The sequence below is a fragment of the Capra hircus genome, chromosome 15 (assembly GCF_001704415.2).
Source record: "Capra hircus breed San Clemente chromosome 15, ASM170441v1, whole genome shotgun sequence".
NCBI lineage: Eukaryota > Metazoa > Chordata > Mammalia > Artiodactyla > Bovidae > Capra > Capra hircus.
In genome coordinates this window covers 5,423,454-5,446,636 of record NC_030822.1, presented here as the reverse complement: position 1 = coordinate 5,446,636, position 23,183 = coordinate 5,423,454, and the positions used below count along the sequence as shown (strand labels likewise).

At 43.8% G+C, this 23,183-nt stretch overlaps 1 protein-coding gene across 1 annotated transcript in view; it reads right to left on the bottom strand.

Moving 5' to 3' along the window:
• The window catches only part of NUP160 (nucleoporin 160), a 43,649-nt gene extending 20,991 nt beyond the window's left edge, over positions 1 to 22,658 (bottom strand). The window contains exons 1-12 of the mRNA XM_018059084.1: positions 22,492 to 22,658; positions 22,104 to 22,215; positions 17,082 to 17,292; positions 16,310 to 16,532; positions 14,147 to 14,225; positions 13,712 to 13,826; positions 12,884 to 13,042; positions 6,168 to 6,245; positions 5,796 to 5,893; positions 3,443 to 3,527; positions 1,861 to 1,929; positions 187 to 270 (exon numbers count right to left, since the gene is read on the bottom strand). Coding sequence (XP_017914573.1) covers positions 187 to 270; positions 1,861 to 1,929; positions 3,443 to 3,527; positions 5,796 to 5,893; positions 6,168 to 6,245; positions 12,884 to 13,042; positions 13,712 to 13,826; positions 14,147 to 14,225; positions 16,310 to 16,532; positions 17,082 to 17,292; positions 22,104 to 22,215; positions 22,492 to 22,591 — 1,413 coding nt within the window. The 5' untranslated portion in view covers positions 22,592 to 22,658. The remainder of the gene's footprint in view (positions 1 to 186; positions 271 to 1,860; positions 1,930 to 3,442; positions 3,528 to 5,795; positions 5,894 to 6,167; positions 6,246 to 12,883; positions 13,043 to 13,711; positions 13,827 to 14,146; positions 14,226 to 16,309; positions 16,533 to 17,081; positions 17,293 to 22,103; positions 22,216 to 22,491) is intronic.

Here is a 23,183-nt window from a genome sequence, read left to right as displayed (position 1 = left end):
TTCCTTAAACTATAGGGAAGTATATATACCATAGACTGTTAAATTTGTATCTAATTCTTTAATGAAAAGGTTTAGAAATTTATATTTCTTAGCAACAAGGTCCAATGAACAATTTGAACAATTTCTTGGTACCAATCTGCCCCACAGTGAGATGAAAGAAACTGTCTTTCTTTAACCAAACCTCACCTCACTTTCAACAGCTAAAGTAACTTCTTTCTTTAGTTCCGTCCAGGAAAGGTCTAAATTCCTCTCAGTTCCTCGACAGAAAATCTGAAGAGAGAAACAAAGAGACACTTTAGAGTACCACATAACACTAAAAACTAACTGAAAAATACTCCAGGAGACGCTGAGGCAATATATAACAACACAATAGACACTGGACAGGCCTGAAATAGCACAGTTACTCTTAACATTGTGCAAATAACTTCTAACCGTGAGATCACAGGAAGATGAAATAGTTTCTGTAGTCCAGGATAAACTATAAAAACTCATGAGCCTGCAAGAATTATAAAACGAAACATAACATCTACTGCTCAGCTGGAAGGGAGATGTAAGATGATGCCAAATACAGACATCCTGACAGGCGCAAAGGTGAGCGAGAGCAGTGGTGGAGGTAGGCCACTCTACTGGGAAAGACTCTCCTAAGGTAAAGCTCGTGATCGGCGCCTCACTGATCATTCAGGATCTCAGTCTGCAAGAGACACCATGAGAAACTGTACATTTGACTACTGTTAACAAAAAGGGCTGATGAGATGAAAGAAATAATGCCTTAGAAGTAAGTGATTGTGTCATCCTGGAGTTTTATTAGAGAGAAAAAAGAAAACATAGAACAGCCAGATATTCAAGAATGCATCCAGAAGAAAAGTCAAGGATCTGGAAACCACATCACCTGGGAGAAAGTTAAGGGACTGGGTGTACTGAGCCTGGAGAAAGATAACACGGAAAATGCTTAAAATACTTGAAGAGTTGCTTTATAGAAAACAGCTGTGTTCTGGGAAGCTCCCAAAGAAAGATGCCACCTAAATGATGTAGGATTAAATCTGATCTAATACTAGGATGGACTTTTCTTTGGCTGTACCACGTGGCTTGGGGGACTTTAGTTCCCCAAACAGGGATTGAACCTGGGCCCCAAGAGTGAAGGTGCCGAGTCCTAACCACCTAACCGCCAGGGAATACCCTGGGATAAACTTTCAGATGGCACAGTTCTGAGTGGTAAGTCACACAGGAGGAGCTGAGATAACTTGTCCCTGGAGGCAGAGACAACTAGAAGCTGACTAGCTGTCTGTCAGAGAAGCCTCAGAAGGTATTTCTGCTTTGTGTGGGAGGTCAGATCAGGAAATTCTAAGGGATTTTTTAATTCTATGAGTGATTATTTCAAATTCATGAAGCTAAGTGGCAATTTAACAAAGTCTAAGTGACTTGCATCTCTTATACCCTGTAACTTTGAAGCTTAGATTTTTTTTTTAGAGTTTTCTTGAACGTGAACCAAGTCAGACCTTTGCTGTACTAACGAAAGGGTAAAAACCGTACCATCAAACCTATCCAAGAAAACATTTAAAATTTCTTTCTAGTATAGAGAGTATATGCAGTGTAGTAAGGGATGTTTTTACAACAGTGTAGGTGCAGTTTCTCCTTTACTAGCGTCATGCTTCACTAGTCAGTGGGAAAGTGCCCTTAATCCTCTCTCCACATTGGGACTCTTGGTATTCTTATGGAAAGAACATTAAAAAAAATTACAACAGCATTTATAAACATCCGTATATACAACTGCAAAACTATGTTGGGGTTAGTACATGCAAAACAACAAAAATTAATAGTAATCATTAACTATATAATAATAGCAAATATTTTTTCACTGACCTGTAAAGCTTTACATAAAGCTGCATTAATGAATCGCCCTGGTGTAAAAAGACTCTGCAGATACATCTCCTGTTAGAACATTGAAGCAAGAATTAGCATCATTCTAAAAAAGATAAAATTCGGAAAAATTTGAATGAAGCATCAAACACGTTAAAACCAAAGTCTGCATTTCTATTATGTGAACGTAGAAATTCTGCCCTCTGCGTAGAGCAGAGTAGCGGAGCAGTCATAAATTTTCACCCTGAGAGTGAACCCTCTAGTGTTCTGGACCAACTGGATGTACTACACTGAGAATGTAGTACATTCTCACGGAGCACTTCAGTGGGTCAGCTTATCAAACGCCAATCTGAAAAGTGAAGAGTTCCTATCCAGGTTATTAGTCATAAACACCAGTAAGAGAACAATTAAACTGGTTTCACCATCCACAAAAGGCCTCATTCATGGTTCACATATGAAAAGGAAAGGAATCAATAAGAATAGGCATTATATATATAAAAAACAAACAAACTGCAATAAGCTCTAATAAGTGGGGAAATGAAGTAGGGAGAACAACATGGAAAGTCTCATACTAATTATTTTGATCAAATTTTATAAACCAGATTTGCCAATAAGTAGCAAACTTGGTTGACCTTTATTCAAGTTTCCTTCCTTCCTTCCACTGAGGTTCTGAGAGACATTTATACAATGACCAAAATGAAGAAAAACAAGAATTTTTAAAAATCAGCATGTGATTTTGAATTCTAGGTGAAAGTTTAATGCCAATAAACTCTTGGGATTAAAAATATAGCAATATTCAATTTCAGATACTCAAAATGGGTTTCCCAATCCTACAAACAGTTAACGTCTTAGACCCAGAGCCCATAATCTTTAAGCTCACTTTAACAGTAAAGAATCAAGTTTTTCTTCCGTTTACCTTGAGGATGTCCCTGAAAACCAGGCAGCCTGGCCCGTTTTGTTCTCTACTGCATTGCCTTTTACAGCTGTGTTCTTCATAGCATATACCTCTGTCAGAATTTATTTTGTTCCTAGTTTTTATGCATCTATTCACACGGTTAGTATAGTGGACACCCATGGTCTGTGCCTGCCCAGAATCCATTTCCCTTTCTTTTACTAACAAACCCCTTACCTTTCTCTGAAGAATCACTCCTCCTCTACCCACACCCAGCTGAACTTCACCTTCTACAATAAGAAGGTCCAGGCTGAACATGTTTCCCATGCCAAGCCAGAATATTCTATCATTCTGATCAAGTGACCATGCCAGGCCAGGGTCAACTCCACGACCTAGTACAGAAGCGCGCTCTTTTCTGAACAAGCTTGTGCTTGTTCAACAATAAACCCAAAAAGGAGGGAAAGCAGAATAGAGACAAAGGAGAAATGAAGCCCGAAAGGCATTATTCCAGCCCTGGCTGAAACCAGGTAACTCTGAACTTCTCAGCAGCACAAGCCAATACGTTCAGCTTAAGGTAGTTTGAGGTGGGTTTCTTTCATCTGCAGCTTAAAGAGTTCTGCTAATACAACTGGTTCTTCTCAAACTGGTATCAGGGTAAATCATCTCTTTATATAAAACTTCAGCGTCACTTACTCTGGGGTCTTGATCATCTCTGATGATGATTTCTTCCTCTGGCAGAGGCTGCATAAAAACTGGACTCCACTGACCTGCAACATTACTACAGAGAGAAAAAAGTCCATCAGTCTACATAAAGATGACGAATAAAAATGAAGCTTATGCAGTTAGCAATATCTGGGCAGGAAGGGTCCCATTGCTAACCTCTGCAACTACTGCTTGATGAATTCTATTTTTTTTCTGGCTGCGTCAGGCAACATGTGGAATTTCCCTGACCAGGGACTGAACCCGTGCACCCTGCAGTGACAGCATGAAATCCTAACCACTGGACCACCACGGAAGTCCTCGATCAATTCTATTTAAAATAGTTTCCAAAAAAAGAAACGTATTCATGGCAGAGTCTGGATTATAGAAGTGCTCTTACTTCTTTTGATGGGCATCTTCCTGAATTAAAACTCTAAACACAAATCTACAAATAATAGCTAACTCTCATTCTACATTTACCACACGCGAAACCTTCTGCAGGTGTAATTCTGGATATACTTCACGTGTGTGCTTAGTTGCTCAGTCCTGTCCAACTTTCTGTGACCCCACGGACTGTAGCCTGCCAGGCTCCTCTGTCCATGGGGATTCTTCAGGCCAGGATACAGGAGAGGGTAGCCTTTCCTTTCTCTAGGGGATCTTCCCAACCCAGGGATCGAACCCAGGTCTCCTGCATGGCAGGTGGATTCTTTACCATCTAAGCCACCAGGGAAGTCCAAGAATACTGGAGTGGGTAGCCTATCCCTTCTCCAGGGTACGTTCCCGACTCAGGAATCAAACTGGGGTCTCCTGCATTGAAGGCAAATTCTTTATCAGCTCAGCTACCAGAGAATCCCACACTTCATTTATACCTTATGACAATTCTTTGAAGGATACACTGCCCTCATTTTAAGATGTCTAAAGTGAGGTTTAGGGTATCTCACAGCTAATAAGCTGGGGAACCAGGTTTCAAACTCACCCAACACTGGATTCTTTGCTTTTTTAACCCACTTGCCTGGATGCCATCTATAAGGAGTACTCTCTGCTTTCTGAGGTGTGGTTCAGGGTCAAGCTGGGGGCAACCACTCCTAGAATTCTAATCTAGAATATGGGTTTCATAAGGGACCCCTTGGGTACAATTACTTTATAGTTGACTCTTGAACAACATGGGGGGTTTACAGGCGCCGACCCTCGAAAACCCAGGTACAGCTTATTCAGGGAACTGTAGATCCTACAGTACTAGAGTAACTGCTATGAGAAAAATCGATGTATTAAGTGGACCCCCCAGTTTAGAATCCATGCTGTTCAAGGGGCAACTGTAGTTCCAGGAGCATCAAAATATGATCCAGGGAATCCTTCACACGTTTCAGGAATTACACAAGTGTCTGATTCAAAACTGGTTCTTAAATGTGTTTTGTAACTGTTAAAAATCTTAAAATGCATATTATGTAAATAAAAGGGTTTCCCGATCAAAAAACGAAGTCTGAGAAGCGCTGTTGTTGTAGAATCTACTTTTTACCTTAGGGTGAGGACACTGAGACCTCAAAGGGGCTGCAGTGACTTTTAGAAGTTGTGAGTATCAGAAATGGAGTTTGCTTAAAAACAATGGAAATGTGCAGATTACAAGTATTTGAGACCTTTCTCGCTCCCCAGCCTTCTTGGAGGCTGCCCTTGGCTGGGGGCATCCCACACTTAAGGCAGAAGACGGTGAACATGAAAAAGTCGCTAGAGTTGCTCAACTCTAGGCTCCAACCCGTCATGAAAAGTGGAAAGTGGGTGCTGGGGTACAAGCAAACGCTGCCAACGATAGACAAAGCAAAGCGAAACCGGCCATCCTTGCCAAGCACCCAGCCTCAGGGAAATCTGAAGTACAGTGTTAGGCCATATGAGCCAGAACAGGCCTCCATCGCTGCAGGGGTGTTAACACGGAACTGGCAACGCACGTGGGAGATACCAGAGCATGCACACTGGCCGCCACGGGTGCATCCAGGTCGTGCCAGAGCAGACTGGTAAAAAGTCAATCATGCACAGCTTTTCTTTCATAAAGCCAGCCAGAGCTTGTTTGAAAAACAAACAAAAAAAGAAGTATTTTGGATATGCGCTATCTCTCCCGATAAAGATGGTATACATGCATATTTCTGTGTGTCATTCCAACTCTAAGAATCCTTTTTCTGTCCTAAAACCGCAAGGTAAGAACGCAAAATGAAATAGAAGGTCTGTCAGAAGGCAGGCAACCCTAGGGCTGAACCCTTTAAATGCACACATTTGACTTTTGCCTACACAATGAGCTCCCTTCTCTAAGCGTGACTTTGCCTGGGGCAAGGCAGGAGGACAGAGGAGAGGGACGCACTGTTCAAAGTTGATGTATTTCACAGCCGTCTGGTTCTCGGCATCGTGCCACAGGGCCCAGATATCCGTAGAGGTTAAGGCAAAGTCAATCAGTGTCTCCTGAAAGGAAATGCAGGGAGAAAACAAACAAATACAGGTTAAAATAAGACAGAAAGGGTACTACTTTATGGTGAGTTACACTCATATAAGCAGAGATAAAAACATGGAAACAAAAGATGGTGCCATGTGAACCAGGTGAAATCCAAATCAAATTTTGTTTGGACCAAGTTTCACTAAATAATCCACTTTAAGATTACAATCCCATTACAACAGGTAAGTTAGCCAATACTTCTTTCCTGTACTTGTGTGATATGCAAAGCATGATTCAACCTACCTGAGAAGTGAACAGTGAGGAGATGTGATCTAGGCTATAGCGGTTATTCTCAGCGCTCACCAACTGGAAAACGCAGAACTGATAAAACACAAGTTGCTAAGTTAATACTTGAAATAACCAACATGCCATTTTTCTAAGCAAGTAAGAGTTATTAGCATTCAAAAACCAATTTTTTAAAAATATGTGTGGTAAAATATATGTAGCACTTACCATCTTAACTATTTTTAATTGTACAGCTTAGTAGTATTAAGTACATTTATACTTGTGCAACCAATCTCCAAAACTTTTTTGTTTTTCAAAACAGAAACCCTGTGTTCATTAAATCCCCCACTCCCACCCCCACCCCCCCACCCCGCCCAGCTCCTGGCAACCAGCATCCTACTGTCTATCTCTAGGATCTTGACTCCTCAACATAATGGTACCTGTCTTTTAGGGGCTGTATTTTTACTTAGGACAATATCCTCAAGGTTTACCCACATTGCAGCATGTGTCAGAATTTCTTTCCTTTTAAAGTTGAATAACATTCCGTTTTATGTAAATACCACATCTTGTTTATCCATTCAGTCATCGATGGAGACTTAGGTTGCTTCCATTTTGTGGCTGTTGGGAATATTGTTGCTAAGAATGTGGGTGTACAAATATCAAGACCCTAGTTTGAATTCTTCTGGGTATATATCCAGAAGAGGAATTGCTTGGTCATACGGAAACTGAGGAGTTGCCAAGCTGTACCCCATAGTGGCTGTAGCATTTTACATCCCCACCAGTAACGTACAAGGGTTTCAATGTCTCCACATCCTCCCTAACACTTGATATTTACTATTTCCCCCCGCCATGGTAGCTATCCTTGGGTATGAAGTGGAATCTATGGTCAGAAACCTATTTTTAATGCTTTTACCAAAAATAATTTAAAACATACACATGATAGAAATCAACTCGAGTCAATCTTCCCTACAAACAAAAACCTATAAAATAATTCATGTTTCATATTTAACTCTACTGCCAAAACAAAAAAGATGTCAAACTCAAAAATAATATTTAATGAACATTATTTTAAATAATTTCTTGACAAAGAAAATATACTATAAACTAATAAGAGTGATGATTCTATTCTGGTAACATAAGCAACTGTTCACAAGAAGCTTTAAAAAAAATATATAGTGATTCCCTTTGAGAGAAAAACAGACTGTACAAAGTATCAGAAAAATATGTAGTGGCCACATTCATTCCCTCCTCCAGCTATATTTTACCAGCTACATATCTCAAAGCACTAGTGAGACATGAATCAACTTAGTAGGTCTCAACCAGCATTTAAGAAAAAAAAAAGATTAAGAGCTTATCAGCTCATCACCCGTGGTGAATATGTTTCATGAAAACTGTTTTCTGTTATATGTCCATCGCCACATAACGGTGTCCAGATGGCCATGTAAACTATTTGTTGTTCTTCCAGCCAAAAAGCTGGGAAAACGCTGGTCCAGTGCAGCGCTTCTCAAACCACCTGTGGTAAAGGAACAAAGGAACGCTTTTTTTTTTTACTTTTTAACCTGCTCCAGACTAATATTCTTTTTTTGGGGGGGGACGGGGGGCACGGGCGGGGGCTCCACTGGGTGGCATGTGGGAATCCTAATCCCCCAAGCGGGGACTGAACCTGCGTACTCTGCAGTGGAATCATGGGGTCTTAAATCGCTGGACCGCTAGAGAAGCCCCTCAGACTGATTCTTTCATGACATACAGAAACCACGCATGTCTGCGGCAACGTCAAATCACTTATGCTTCCATTCTCTCAGTTTCTGTACTTATTTTATTGTAAACTAGTAACAATTTGTGGCCCAAGACCATTCCACAGACCACATCACAGGTCCGTGGCACTTCTGTTTGAGATTTTATTAGTGTCCTAGACGGAAACCATTACTGTTACTGTGTAGTGGCTAAGTCCTGTGCAACTGTTTTTCGACCCCATGGACTATAGCCCACCAGGCTCCTCTGCCCACGGGATATCCCAGGCAAGAACACTGGAGCGGGTTGCCATTTTTTCCTCCAGGGCATCTTCCAAACCCACGGATCAAACCCATGTCTCCTGCATTGCAGGCAGATTCTTAAGCATTGAGCCCGAGGAAGCCCAGATGGAAATACATATGGCATAATATAACACTGAGGACATGATGCTGAGAATGATTAAATTAATGCACTTAACAGAATTAGTGTCCAAAGAACCAAAAGAAAACCAAGAAGAAACAAATGAAACTAACAGGAATGGATGTAAACTACTACAGAGATTAAAAAGGCCAAACAGGGCTTCCGTGGTGGTCCAGTGGTTAAGAATCTGCTTTGCAATGCAAGGGACACCGGCTCGATCCCTGGTCCAGGAAGATCCTAGAGGCCTCAGAGGAATGGAGACTGCTCCACAACAAGAGACGCCATTGCAACAAGAAGCCCACACATCGCAACCAAGAGTGGCCCCAACTCACCCCAACTAAAAGAAAGCTGTTGTGCAGCAACAAAGACCCACCACAACCAATAAACAAATCTGGAAAAAACAAAACCAAACTTCAAATGTGCAGGTTAGGGAGAAAAAAACATTCTGAAGAGCAGTTTTTGTTTAGAAAAAACAAAAAAAAAACAAAAACGACCTCAACCTCATTATACTCTGAATAGGCACACCAGCATTACATGGTTGCTAAAAATGAAGTGTATATGATTTTAGGCTTCATTAATAGAACCTTAATGCTTAAACCAAAGCAGGTAATAGCTCTGCTCAATTTGACCCTAATCCTAGAATAACACATCCAATCTCAGTGTAATCTTTAGAGCACAGGTTCTCAAAATGTGGTCCACAGACACCTAGAGGTCCCCGAGACTAATTTCAGGGGGTCAGTGAGGTCAAAACTCTTCACAGTAATTCTACATTATTTGCCCTTTTCATTGTGTTAATATTTGCATGGATAAAGCAAAAAAGCCACAGTGGGTCAAACTACTGATGCCCTAATGTCACAGTGGCACCAACCTGAACACTCTTTCATGATAAAAACTCAACAAGCTAGGAATAGACAGGAACTTCCTCAACACAAAAATACACAGCTAACATCACACTCAGTGGTGAAACACCCAAAGCTTTCTCTCTTAAACTGGAAATAAGATGAGGGTGTCAACTCTTGTCACTTCTATTCAACATTATACTGGAGGATCTGTTCAAGGAAATTAAGACAAAAAAAGATAAGGCACACAAATTGGAAAGGAAGTAATAAAACTATCTTTATTTGCAGGTGTTGCTGTCCTATAAATAGGAAGTCCCAAGGATTCCATTATAACACTACCAGAACTAAAAAGAGTTCAGTATATATAAAATCAATATAAAAAAGTGAATTATATTTCTATAAACCTGCAATGAGGAACCAGAAATGAAATTAAAATAACTTCACTTACAATCGTATCAAAAGGAATAAAATACATAGGAATAAGTTGATTAAAAAAACCCCACAAAACCTGTATCATGAAAACTATAAAACATTAAATGGAAAAGCATCCCGTGTTCATGAAGCAGAAACCTTAATACTGCTAAGATGGCAATGCTTTTCAGTATGATCTAGAGTTACCAAATCTCTATCAAGAGTCCGCGAAGTAGCAATAAACATACATGTCGGTCTCTGGCTCCTGACACCGAGCTCCTAAAACCCCTGCCATCTTCTGAGTGGTGACAGAGGCGCTGGGCACATCTTTTGTTATAGTAGCTGGTCTTTGACCCTGGTTTCCGGCACAGACTCCTAAATTCCCTGTGACAGAACACCTTTTGCTCCAAGAGCTGACTCCTAGATAGCTTCAGGATGGCAACTGGTCACCAGAAAGAGGAAGCCTGAATAGAATCTTGCAACTTTCAGCCCAGACCCCTATTTTCTAGAAAGGGAAGAAAGGCCACTGGCTCAATAATCTATCATGCCTATGTGATGAGGCCTCCATAAGAACCCCTATCCCTCTGGGGTGTGGGGAGCGCCCAGGCTGGGGAACACATCCGTGTGCCGGGACAGTGGTGTGCCTCAAGACCCTTCTGGACCCCGCCCCACCTACGTCTTCAGCATTTACTGTATAATAAACCAGTAACCGTGAGGGCTTCCCTGAGTTCTGTGGGCCATCCGAACAAATTACTGAGCTCAGGGAGCGGGGGGCATGAATCAACAACCCAAGGACAAATGACTTCTCTTGTGGTCCATGGTTGAGACTCTGTTTCCAACGCAGGGGGCGTGAGTCTGATCCCTGGTCAGGGAACTAAGATTCCGCACGCGAGGCAGTTTGGCCAAAAAGGTAAAAAATGAAATAAAACAAAAAAAGAACCCAAGGAGGTAAGAATAAGAGTCTCCGTATCGGGGAGCAGCCTGTCTTCGGGCGATGAGCATGAGCAGGGCGAGGGGGCGTCCACCTATGTGGAAGGCCTGGGGCAGGGTGGAAACTCACGCAGGGCGAGGAGGGTCCACACGGAGAGACAGCCCGCAATGGAGACTAGAGCCCAAGGAGGCGAGGAGAGTGTCCACTGCACGGGGGTGGACCAGCGCAGTGTCAGAGCCCGAGGCGGGGGAGGGCATCCACGTGAAAGGGCACCCTGGAGTGGGGCTGCTCTCCTTTAGTTGCTCAGTCGTGCCTGACACACAGACTGCAGCACGCTGGGCTCCTCTGTCCTTCACTGTCTTCCGGAATTTGCTGATGGACTGGGATACCAGAGCCCAACAGGCCTGAGGAGGGGACCCAGACAGCTTAGCAGCTAGCATGGGGAATCAGAACTCCATGGAGGGAGGAGGACAGACCCAACCTTGCTGGAATGTCACTAGGATTAAATGGATGGTATGTGTGGTGTGTGAGTCCAGAGGAAGCACACAGTCCAAGCATCTGCTGTTAATGTACATGAAGGGCCCGGCACCGTGCCAAACACAATATCCAACCATCTATTTATTTATTTGGCTGTGCCACAGGGCTTAGTTCTTGTTGCTTTCTGCCATAAGGGTGGTGTCATCTGCATATCTGAGGTGATTGATATTTCTCCCAGCAATCCTGATTCCAGCTTGGGCTTCATCCAGCCCAGTGTTTCTCATGATGTACTCTGCATATAAGTTAAATAAGCAGGGTGACAATATACAGCCTTGACATACTCCTTTCCCCATTTGGTTCATCTGGACCGGTTCCAAATGAATAAAGAACTGTTGTTCCATGTCCAGTTCTAACTGTTGCTTCCTGACCTGCATACAGATCTCTCAGGAGGCAGGTCAGGTGGCCTGGTATTCCCATCTTTTTAAGAATTTTCCAGAGTCTGTTGTGATCTACACAGTCAAAGGCTTTAGTATAGTCAATAAAGCAGAAGTAAATGTTTTTCTGGAACTCTCTTGCTTTTTCCATGAATCAGTGGATGCTGGCAATTTGATCTCTGGTTCCTCTGCTTTTTCTAAATCCAGCTTGAACATCTGGAATTTCATGGTTCATGTACTGCTGAAGCCTGGCTTGGAGAATTTTAAGCATTACTTTACTAGCATGTGAGATGAGTGCAATTGTGCGGTAGTTTGAACATTCTTTGGCATTGCCTTTCTTTGGGATTGGAACGAAAACTGACCTTTTCCAGTCCTGTGGTCACTGCTGAGTTTTCCAAATTTGCTGGCATATTGAGTGCAGCACTTTCACAGCATCATCTTTCAGGATTTGAAATAGCTAAACTGGAATTCCATCATCTTCACTAGCTTTGTTCGTAGTGATACTAAGGCCCACTTGACTTCACCTTCCAGGATGTCTGGCTCTAGGTGAGTGATCACACCATCGTGATTATCTGGGTCGTGAATATCTTTTTTGTACAATTCTTCTGTGTATTCTTGCCACCTCTTCTTAATACCTTCTGCTTCTATTAGGTCCATACCATCTCTGTCCTTTATTGTGCCCATCTCTAATCTTCTTGAAGAGATCTCTAATCTTTCCCATTCTATTGTTTTCCTCTATTTCTTTCAATTGATCACTGAAGAAGGCTTTCTTATCTCTCCTTGCTATTCTTTGGAACTCTGCGTTCAAATGGTTATATCTTTCCTTCTCTCCTTTGCCTTTAGCTTCTCTTCTTTTCTCAGCTCTTTGTAAGGCCTCCTCGGGCAACCCTTATACCACTGTATTGTATCCTAAATACCTCATCGACATACAACAGCTAATGTTTGAATGATAAGCAAAATCATTTCGTAAAATTAACTTAATGCACTACTTACACCTACATCTGTTCACAACTCCATTTTTTTTACTCAGACTTTCAAACTAGCTCTTTCTTGTTTAGTTTTGGTTAACCTTTCCTTTCATGGACTTCCCTTGTGGCTCAGCTGGTAAAAAATCCACCTGCAATGTGGGAGACCTGGGCTCGATCCCTGGAGAAGGGAAAAGTTACCCACTCTAGTATTCTGGCCTAGAGAACTCCAAGGACTGTATAGTCCACGGGGTTGCAAAGAGTCAGACACGACTGAGTGACTTTCACTTCACTTTCCTCCCACATTCCTTTAAACTCTCTACTCCCTTTCATCCTGAATTTTCCTTTCAGATCTTTCAATTCACACAGTAGCACAAAAAATGGAAACATTTTTTTGTGTGGAAACAATGCAAGATACATCTACAGGCTGATGTGAGTAGCTGAAAAGAGGCTCGATGAGCCTGCCGCTTTTGCTCCACGCCAGCACACACAGAATAACGCGATACATGTCTCAGCTGCCTCATACCTGTCCTCGCTTTGGTGCGTGCAGGTATACTCCCAGGTAGAGTCCCATGGAAGGGGAATAAGCAAGTCGCAGTTTGTGTCCAGTCCCAGCAGTGAGCCGGAGATCTTTATTTACGGGGACAAACTCCAGCATGTCAGCCACCATCAGGCACATTTGGTCCTGTCAAGAAAAGATTTAGTAAGTGGTATTAAAGCACATTCAAGATGGAAAAAAAACTCCTTCCCTTTTTAAAGAATGCGTATCCATCATATCTAGCACCATATGTAATTTATCTGCTGAAGGGCCCTAAGGTTTGGTTTTTTTTAAAGGGCTGAGATGAAAACATTTCTTTGGTCTGATAGATAAAATCATTAGCTATTTTGTATTCAAAGGTTGAACAGTATTTTACCAACTTGCATTCTTTTTAAAGTTTTTATTAAAAAAAAAAAAGGTTTTGGCCACACTGTGTGGCATGTGGGATCTCAGTTCTCCAACCAGGGATCCAACATGCACCCCCTGCATAGGGAGCACAGGATCCTAGACACTGGACCCCCAGTGGAAGCCTCTCAACTTGCGTTTTAAAACCGCATTTGTCCTGAAGTGAAGAGTATACTTTGTACGACTTCAACCTTTCTGTAGGACTTAATCTCCCAAAATAAAAATACGAAAATTCAGGGGAGAAACGTAGGAAAAATAAAGTTAAAGGAAACTGTCTGAATCTGGAAACGGCCCATCATCTCCAAAGTAAGAGATCTGATAATTTTTACGCGAGGAAACGAGACTTATTTCAACTTCTCTACAATTCGCAATCCTATTGTAACTTACAGCAACTATCAATGTAGCATTTACCTTGTAAGACCACATTCGTAGTTTATGATCTTGACACAGAGCAAAGATGAAGGCATTGTGCTCGACACAATGCACAGCAAGGCTCAGGGGACGATCTGAAGGCCCCTGGTCCCCTCTGAAAACGGAAGGCTGAGCATTAGCGTTTTATTGGCGCCAATTACCCGATCATTAGAGTTTGCAATTTAAGAGACAGAATAAAATGCACACTCTTAACGGAAGGAGCAAGAGTTTCCAGGCTGGTGTGCGACAGCACACTTTCTATCTGACTTGTGTCCGGTTTCTATGGTAGACGGAGTGCGGTGTTGTGTAGACCCTTCTCCTTTCCAGCATAACGTTTATTTGTCTTGGAGTCAGACTGGAAGCACTAATCGCCGCTGACCAGGACAAAGGCTCACACTCTTGGGCCCTCTGATTCACCGGCTAGAGACCACTCACCTGATAGCTGTGGGCATCCAGCCTATGAGCAGGCGCTGCATCACTGAACTTTGTTTCAGCTCCACGATTGACACCACCCCTGTAAGACGGAAAACAGGCCAGTGATACCCAAGGCACCCCGTGACCATACTTGGCGAAACCCAAAGACAAGAGTATGCAACCGTGAACAAGGAATTTATAACGGGTGAGCTTTCTATACCAAGGAAGTCTTAGGCTGTACCTTTTCCATAGATATCTCCTAACTAAAATATTCTGAATCATTACTGGATCAAGAGCAACAGCAGTTTTATATTCCGAGGGGAAATTTTTGCCATTTACAAATGGTAACCCATGTGGCTGCTCAGAAGCAGGACTTCATTCTTTCCAAAAGCAACAATCAGTACCTTTCCTGTGCTAGGCGCAGTTCTAGATGCGAGAGATACAGCAGAAAATACAAGGGAAAACAGTCTTGTCCTCCTGGAACTGAACATTCCACTGAGAGGAAGGGAGAAGCAGACAGTTAACAAAGTAAACAGAATGCATTAAGTGAAGAAAAAGAAAACACAGAAAGGGTACAGTGAATGGGGGGAGGGGGTGGCGTGTGTTACAATTTTAAAAAGTGGTCAGATCACCCACTGAGAAAGGACCTAAAGGAATTGAGAGAATGAGCCACAGTGGTAGCTGGGGACAGGCTATTCCCACCAAAGCCCTGGAATCAAGACTGCAGGGAGAAATATCAACAACCTCAGATATGTACATGCCACCACCCTTATGGCAGAAAGCGAAGAACAGCCTCTTGATGAAGGTGAAAGAAGAGAGTGAAAAAGCTGGCTTAAAATTCAACATTCAAAAAACTAAGATCATGGCATCCGGTCCCATCACTTCATGGAAAACAGATGGGGAGACAATGGAAACAGTGACAGACTTTATTTTCTTGGGCTCCAAAATCACTGAGGACGGTGACTGGAGCTATGAAGTTAAAAGGCACTTGCTCCTTGGAAGAAAAGCTATGACCAACCTAGACAGCAGGTTAAAAAGCAGAGACCTTACTGCGCTGACAAAGGTCTGTACAGTCAGAGCTACGGTTCTTCCAGGAGTCACCCGTGGATTTGCGAATGGAGCGTAAAGAAGGCAGAGCACGGAAGAACTGAAGCTTTTAACTGTGCTGGAGAAGACTCTTGAGAGCCCCCCGGATGATCAAAGGAGATCAAACCAGTCAATCCTAAAGGAAATCAATCCTAAATAGTCATCAGAAGGACTGATGCTCAAACTGAAGCTCCAATCCTTTGGCCACCAGATATGAAGAGCTGACTCACTGGAAAACACCCTGACGCTGGGAAAGATTGAAGGCAGAAGTGGACAACAGAGGACGAGATGGTTGGACGGCATCACTGACTCAATGGAAATGAGTGTGAGCAAGCACTGGAAGATGGTGAAGGACCGGGAAGCCTGGTGTGCTGCAGTCCATTGGGTTGCAAAGAGTTGGACACAACTGAGCAATTGAACACCACCAAAGCCCTGAGGCAGATGTGCCTGGTATGTTCAAGGAACTGCCAGAAGACATGTGGCAGGTTTGGAGGAGGGGAGAAAGAATGAGAAGATGCAGTTAGAGGCAGCAGGGCGTCGCCCTAAGGACGCTTATGGCGTTTATTGGAGTGAGATGAAGAACAGCCCCGCCCTGAGGGCTTTGAGCAGTGGAATGGCATGACTCAACGGAGGTTTTAAATGTCTCTGTCTGCCTGAGAAGTTTCTGCAGAGGGCTAAGGACAGATCTGGGAAGATAATTAGGAAGCAAATGCAACAGTTCAGGTAAGAGAAGGTGGTAACTTGGAGCATGGTAGCAGCACTGCGCGTCCTTGTTTCAGTTAAACTTATTTTAGTTACAGCACCTCAAACTGAAAATAGACATCAGGCAACTCATCTCTACTAAAGGTCTTAGAATAGGCCACGTTATAGCCACCTGTTTTCCTATATTCCAGTAAGCTGCAGTTCCTCATTCACTGTATAAAACCCCACCCTCTTGGGAAAAACTGTGAAGTGTTAGGGACTCATTAGGAAAGTAATAATGAATTTAGGATGGTTTGGAAGCAGTTCCTGCACTGGACAATGGCCCTGGACTTCTAACATCTGTCTTAACGCCAGTATCTGTTTGAAATTAAATCCATGTTGCATTCCCGTTCTTACCAGGTACGTCATAAGGAGGTAGTTTAAGAACAAAGATCCCCCCAGAGGCAGATGGCAGAGCAAACAGAGCCTCCCCATCATTGCTCAGCCAGGCTGCTGAGGCGGCAGAACCAGGGGAGAGGCCAGGCACTGATGGGATCAACTGACAGTTGCAAGGATCCCTAAAATCAACTTTTCCAATGTCAGTGAATATAGACTGCATCTGACTTTCGATTGCCAACTCCTGTGGAGAAATGAAAAAGAAAAATCTGTTCAAAACAAAATAAACGAATTTTGCTCAGTTCCTCCCAATTGCTATCAATGTTTTTAAAGTAAAAAATTGTTGAGTTGAAAAAAGAAGCTGTTCTTTTTAATAAAACTATTTTTGCAACTTAGAATGTATTTGATCATTTTAAATAGTAACTAGGAAAGTATGAGGCCTCCCCAGCAGCTCCTCGGTAAAGAATCTGCCTGCAATTCAGGAGATGTGGGGTCGATCCCTGGGTGGAGAAGATCCCCTGGACGTGGAAATGGCAACTCACTCCAGTAATTCCATGGACAGAGGAGCCTGGGCAATTCCACGGACAGAGGAGCCTGGCGGGCTATATTCCATAGGGTTGCAAATGAGCCAATCATGACTTAGCGACTAAACAACAATGCCAGCATGAAAGTGTGCTTGGTTAGGGCTAGCAAGGAATCCATCCTTTCTTCAGTTCCAAAGGACATTGCTCTAATACTAACTTTGCGACCAAGTAACTTGAGAAATAAAGGACATTATACTTAACCAACTTACACTCCTATACATCCGGGAAGGGTGTGGTAAAACCAATCTATGCACGGTCTGATTGGTTAATATCAAGATCATCACATGATTCTGAGTCTCAGAGACGTGAACTCCTCCGGGTAGAAGGACGCAGTTTTGGAATTTGAGGCGAACTGCATTATTCAACAGATTTATGTCCAGTGACTCTTCCACCAGCTCCAATGTATCTCCAGAGGTTTTCCTATTAAAAAGAGACATTGGTAAAAAACAACAACAAAAAAAGAGTTTACGCTTTTCTTTCTGATTGTTGCATGGAAATGTATGACAATAGTTTTCAGGTGAACTCTAATTCAAAAATTTTGGATAAGCAAACTCAAATCAATTCTGACATTCCAAACCACATTGTATAGTCTACAAAACACAGCATTATATACAATTCAACTATTATTATATGATTCTGTTAAATGGAGACATTTCCAAACTTGATAGTATGTTTAGAAAAAAGTGTTAAGTCACTTTAGTTAGTTCAGACTCTTTGCAACCCTATGGACTGCAGCCCTCCAGGCTCCTCTGTCCAAGGGATTCTCCAGGCAAGAATACTGAAGTGGGTTGCCATGCCCTGCTCCAGGGGGGATCTTCCCGACCCAGGGACTGAACACAGGTCTATCTTATCTCCCCCATTGGCAGACGGGTTCTTTACCACTAGCACCACCTGGGAAACCTTTAGAACAATAGTCAATTCAATTAAACTCCACTAGGATTAAAATTCACACCACACACTCACAACTTATAGTGTAACATGGCCTCCACATATAATCACTATAGCATCAAACTACAGTGATCTTATAAATGTGGGTGTTTCCCTTCTAAAGCTTCCTCCTGCTAGGAAGCAGGAGAGACTCCTGCTCACGTATACCTCTGCTATGCGGTAGCTTCAGAACCACAGACAGCACCATGCTGGCCGTGTCCTAACCAGATCTCATCTACTGCCCTACCCGAATCTCCTCCTGTCAGCGGGCTTCCACGTCCGGGATCTAACACTTCAATCTGAGGTGGAGCTGATGTCACAATAACCAGGGGCACTGCAGATGTAATGTGCCTGAATCGTCCTGAAACCAGTCCCCCCACCCCAAATCTGTGGGAAAATTGTCTTCTGTGAAACTGGTCCTTGGTGCCAAGAAGCTTGCGGACCACTGCTATGGGCGATCACCTTTGGTTTAACAGCTTTGACTGACGATGATTTCTAAATCTGTATCTTCTTCAGCCCACACTCTCCACTCACCTCCTGACTACTACCTCAAACTTGCACTTGTATATCAGGGATCTCAAACTACCCCTGTCTGAAACAGAATTCCTGGACCCAGCAAACCAGAAAAGACATCTGCTTCACCTCCACTTTTTTCCTAACTCATGGATGGCGTCTCTGTAACTTCCAGTTGCTCATGCCAAAAACATGGGGTTCACCCTTGAATTTTTCCTTTCTATATACCCTACATCTGATCCAACACTAAATTCTAACAAAATCATTTTAAAGCATATCCACTATTAGAAGATTTCTCACAGCCTCTAACAATACCAAACTCATTTTAAGCCACCATCGTCGTTTGTGTGGATTGTGGCACCAACCTCTAATTGGTCTCCCTGCTCCCATCCCTTCCTACTACACTCTGTTCTCAACACAGCAGACAAGCAATCTTTTAAAAACACTGTTATTCATAATACTTCTTCACTTAAAACCCTCCTCTCACTCAAAGTAAAAGTCACAGCCTTGAAATAACTGACAAAGCCCTAATCTGCCCCTTGGCTACCTTATTCCTCTATCCTTCATTCTCTCAAGAGGCAGACTTCTGGCCCTTTGCCATTCTTTGAAAACAACACACAAGCTCCTGTCTCGGGATTTTTGCCCTTTTTCTTCAAAGACTCTACCTGAAATCTCACCCCCTGGGTACCCTTATTTCCTCTGCTCAAATGTTAACTTATCACTGGGTCTTGCCCAACTACCCTATGTGAAATATTAAACATAATAATTCCCCTTCTCCCTTCCCTGTTCTCCATTCCACATATCACCTGATGAACTACGGTTTTTTGGGGTTACTGTTACTGATCAGCTTCCGCTGAGAGCAAGGATTGTCTGCTTTATTCCCTGCTATGTTCCCAGTCCCTAAACATTCACCGCAACACACTGTGTGTGTGCAAAGTCACTTCAGTCTGACTCTTTGCAACCCAAAGCCCTACACAGCTTGCCAGGATCCTCTGTCCATGGGATTCTCCAGGCAAGAATACTGCAGTGGGTTGCCATGCCCTCCTCTAGGGGATTTTCCTGACCTAGGGATCGAACTCACATTTCTTGTGTCCCCTGTACTGGCAGGTAGATTCTTTAGCACTGGTGTCGGAACATATTAGGCACTCAAAAATATTTCTGAAATCAATGAGATTTGCACCTCTAACACAGGTCTTTCTTCTGAACCTATAAATTTTAATGCCTACTTGACACCGTCAAAGAGCAACTACACAGACACTTTAATAGCACGTCTAAAAGAACTACTTAACACCCGTCCAAAACCCATCTTCTACATCTCAGAAGATGGCAATCCTTCTGCAGGATATCTGGTCAGTCACACCAAAAGACAGGAACCTGTCCTTGCTCCCTCCTTTTCCCTTACCACCCTTTATCCCATAGTCAGTCTATCACCTGGTCCTAATGAAGCTACCCTCTAAGTGTATCTCGAATCCATCTATCTCTGTTTTTCTAGCTACTCCCACAGCTGAGTCACCAACATGTTGAGAGGGTAACAGGCATGAAGGCCAGGGGTCTCCAAACGGAGGAAATAGCCTGCAAGTGTCAGACATTTTTATCTCTCTTAAGCGGCAGGAGGAAACAAACTATCGATATTTTTTCCTTCTTTATACACATTTAAAAGGAGGTGTCCCTTAAAACACTGTGTTGCCATAATGACACCTGGTTTCACAAGAAGTTAACTATTCTCAAACCTAAAGATAACCAATGCCTTTTTCTTATGGAAATGTTTATCTTAAGCTATGCTAATATACTACGCATTTACCCCAAACTCTATCTTCAAGTTGGTTCCGCCTCTTGGCTCAGAACCTACTTGACAAACCAGTATGTTATACTCAGATATTGTTCCTCTAATCTATGGAAATGAAACTATTTGTATGGTGATCTGCGCTTCTTCAAGATTCAAGTTAATCATTTTATGGCCCAGGATGAACCATCTGGTGCCAAGATTATCCCAAAATGCATCTTATGGGTGAGGGGCCTGGTGCCATTCTGAGTTTTAAGACATTCCTTTCTTTCATTAATAAAATGCTGCTGCTGCTGCTGCTAAGTCGCTTCAGTCGTGTCCAACTGTGTGACCCCACAGACAGCAGCTCACCAGGCTCCCCCGTCCCTGGGATTCTCCAGGCAAGAACACTGGAGTGGGTTGCCATTTCCTTCTCCAATGCATGAAAGTGAAAAGTGAAAGTGAAGTCATTCAGTCGTGTCTGACTCCTAGCGACCCCATGGACTGCAGCCCACCAGGCTCCTCTGTCCATGGGATTTTCCAGGCAAGAGTACTGGAGTGGGTTATATAACATTCAGCTGAAGACTAACAGGGGGGTACTCTTTCTGCACCCTTCTGATGCCTATGTCAGAAGCATTCTCTATCTCCTTTATACTATAATAAAACTTTATTACACAAAAGGTCTGAGCAATCAAACCTCGTCTCTGGCCCTGGATTGAATTCTTCTCCTCTGGGGGCAAAGAATCCCGGCGTCTTTGCGTGATTCAACAACCTTTCAATGTCTTACTTGGTCCATCAGAAAACTGTTCTTTTGTATTTTACCCATCCATCCCAAATCTATTTTACACAAAGCAGAATGATTATTTTAAAATGTGATTTTGATCATGTTTATAGACTTTCAGTGACTGCTCAACATACTCAGGATAAAATTCACATATCTTGGGGCTTCCCTGGTAGTCTAGTGGTTAAGAATCTGCTTGCCAGCTCTCGGGACATCAGCTCGATCCCCGACCTAGGAAGACTCCACGTGCTATGCAATAGCTAAGGCCACGCTCTAGAGCCTGTACTCTGCAACGAGAAGCCGCCGTAATGAGAAGCCCGTGCACCAAAGCAGAGACCAAGCACAGCCTGAGGTCCTTCATGATGAGTCCAGCCTAGCTACTAGTCTCAGCACTGCTCACATCCTTATCCATTTTGCCCATTTGCAGTTAAGCCGCATAGATCTTCAGTCAGTTCCTCAAACCTGTCAAATTCTTTTCACCTCATGGATTTTGGAGATAGTGATCCCACTTGCTCAAATGCTCACCTGTCAAATTCTTTTCACCTCATGGATTTTGGAGATAGTGATCCCACTTCCTCAAATGCTCTCTCCCGCAACACCTTGCTTGGCTAACCTTTCACCCTTCCAATCTCAGGTTAAATGTGACTTACTTTAGGCCTCTCCAGCCCCATCAATAATACTTGGTCTTCCCATTGGCCTCTCAAAACCCTATTCTTCTCCTCTGAGGCAAGAATGAAAAATCTGTATTGATATACCTATGTATGAACATTAGCTTAATGCCTTTTTCCTTCTCAAAACTGCCCCGTGAAAGGTAGGTCCACTTCTCTTACACTGCCACACCTTGCAGGATGAAAACGGTGATTGTTTTTGTTAGTCATTTTGTCCCCAGGACACCTAGCAGTGCCTGACAAGTAAAGGCTCAAACCCACAGAATGAAAGAAGCTTCATTCATAGAATGAATGTAAAGCACTACAAATACATAATGGGCTCATGTTTAAAAACTGGTCTTTGGGGCTTTAGCCCCTATGCTACATTTCTTCTGCTTTTAGTGTTGCCTGATAGGGTAACTCTTCCAGAACTCTGGGTCTCCTTAATTCTCCACTGATTAAGACAGAAATAGAAAGCAGTCTTTTTTTCTTTTCCTGTCTACAACCACTCGGAAAATGAATGACATCTCAGGGCCAGACAGGAAAATTCAGCCGCCGAACGACCCGACCTTCCAGAGGGCTTGCCAAACACAGCACTCACCAGTGAATGAATCTGTTTCTGGTGACGGAGAACAACTTGCCACTTTCCACATAGTAGAAGCCTCCCGCGCTCTCACTGCATTTCACGGCTCCGGCCGCTGCATTTGCAGTTCCTGTAAAAGGTGAGTGGTCAGCCTGCACACGTGATTCTCTGGGGATGACACGGACTGAGGTCGCTGAGAAAGCAGAGGAGGACGGACTGACAGTCCATACAGAATGAAAGGGGAGGAAAGAGGAGGCAGCAGGACACTAAGGTAGCTCTGATTCCTGTGCTAAAAGGCATGTGGGCTCAGAAGGGTAACGGGGGGGGCGGGGGTTGGGATGGAGAAATCCACAGGAGAGGCCCGAGGGGAAGGTTCGGATCGCGCTCTGCTGGGATGCCGCCGTACCAATGCCGCAGACGGTGAACTCCCGAAAGTGCCTGGGCCTTTCGCGCTCAGCCCCGACGAGCTCCACGAAGCTACGTTCCACGGCTCCCGCCGCCGCCATCTTCCCGCGCCGCCGCGAGGCCCGACGGGACACCAGCAGGGTCGGGCGAGTGTCGTCACTTCCGGAGGGCGGGGCAGGCGGACAGGTGGAGAAGCCCGGAGAGGTCGAGGGCGGCCGGATCCTGCGTTGAGGTGTCCATCGAGTTAGCTGGAGACCAGGTGCGCAGGGAGGGAGCCGAGGGAGAAGGGGCTAGGGGAAGCCTGCGGACTCCACCTGAGGAAACCTTTGCGTGGCCGGCTAGGACGCCCCAAGGGGCGGCGCCATATTTCCCAGCGGCCTCGGGGCAGGGGGCGTGGCCGGGTTTGTTTCCATTTTGAAAACGCCGGCGCGGGACGCAGGTCTCAGCCTGCCGGGAGGGGCGAGGTCCTGGGAGGCCCGGCAGACGGGCGCCCTCTGCGGGGTTTCGAGCTTGCCGTCACCTCTACCTGAGTCGTGGTGTCTGTCAGTGCATCTCCGCTCTGTCTCCTTTTATTCACCCTTAAGGGAGCCTTGGGGATGGGATGGTGGGTGATGGGGGCGGGGGCAGTGAAGGGCAGAGTGTCCTTTTGTGTTGGAATTTTTCCGAGAGACTGTATACCAGTATTTTTGTGTA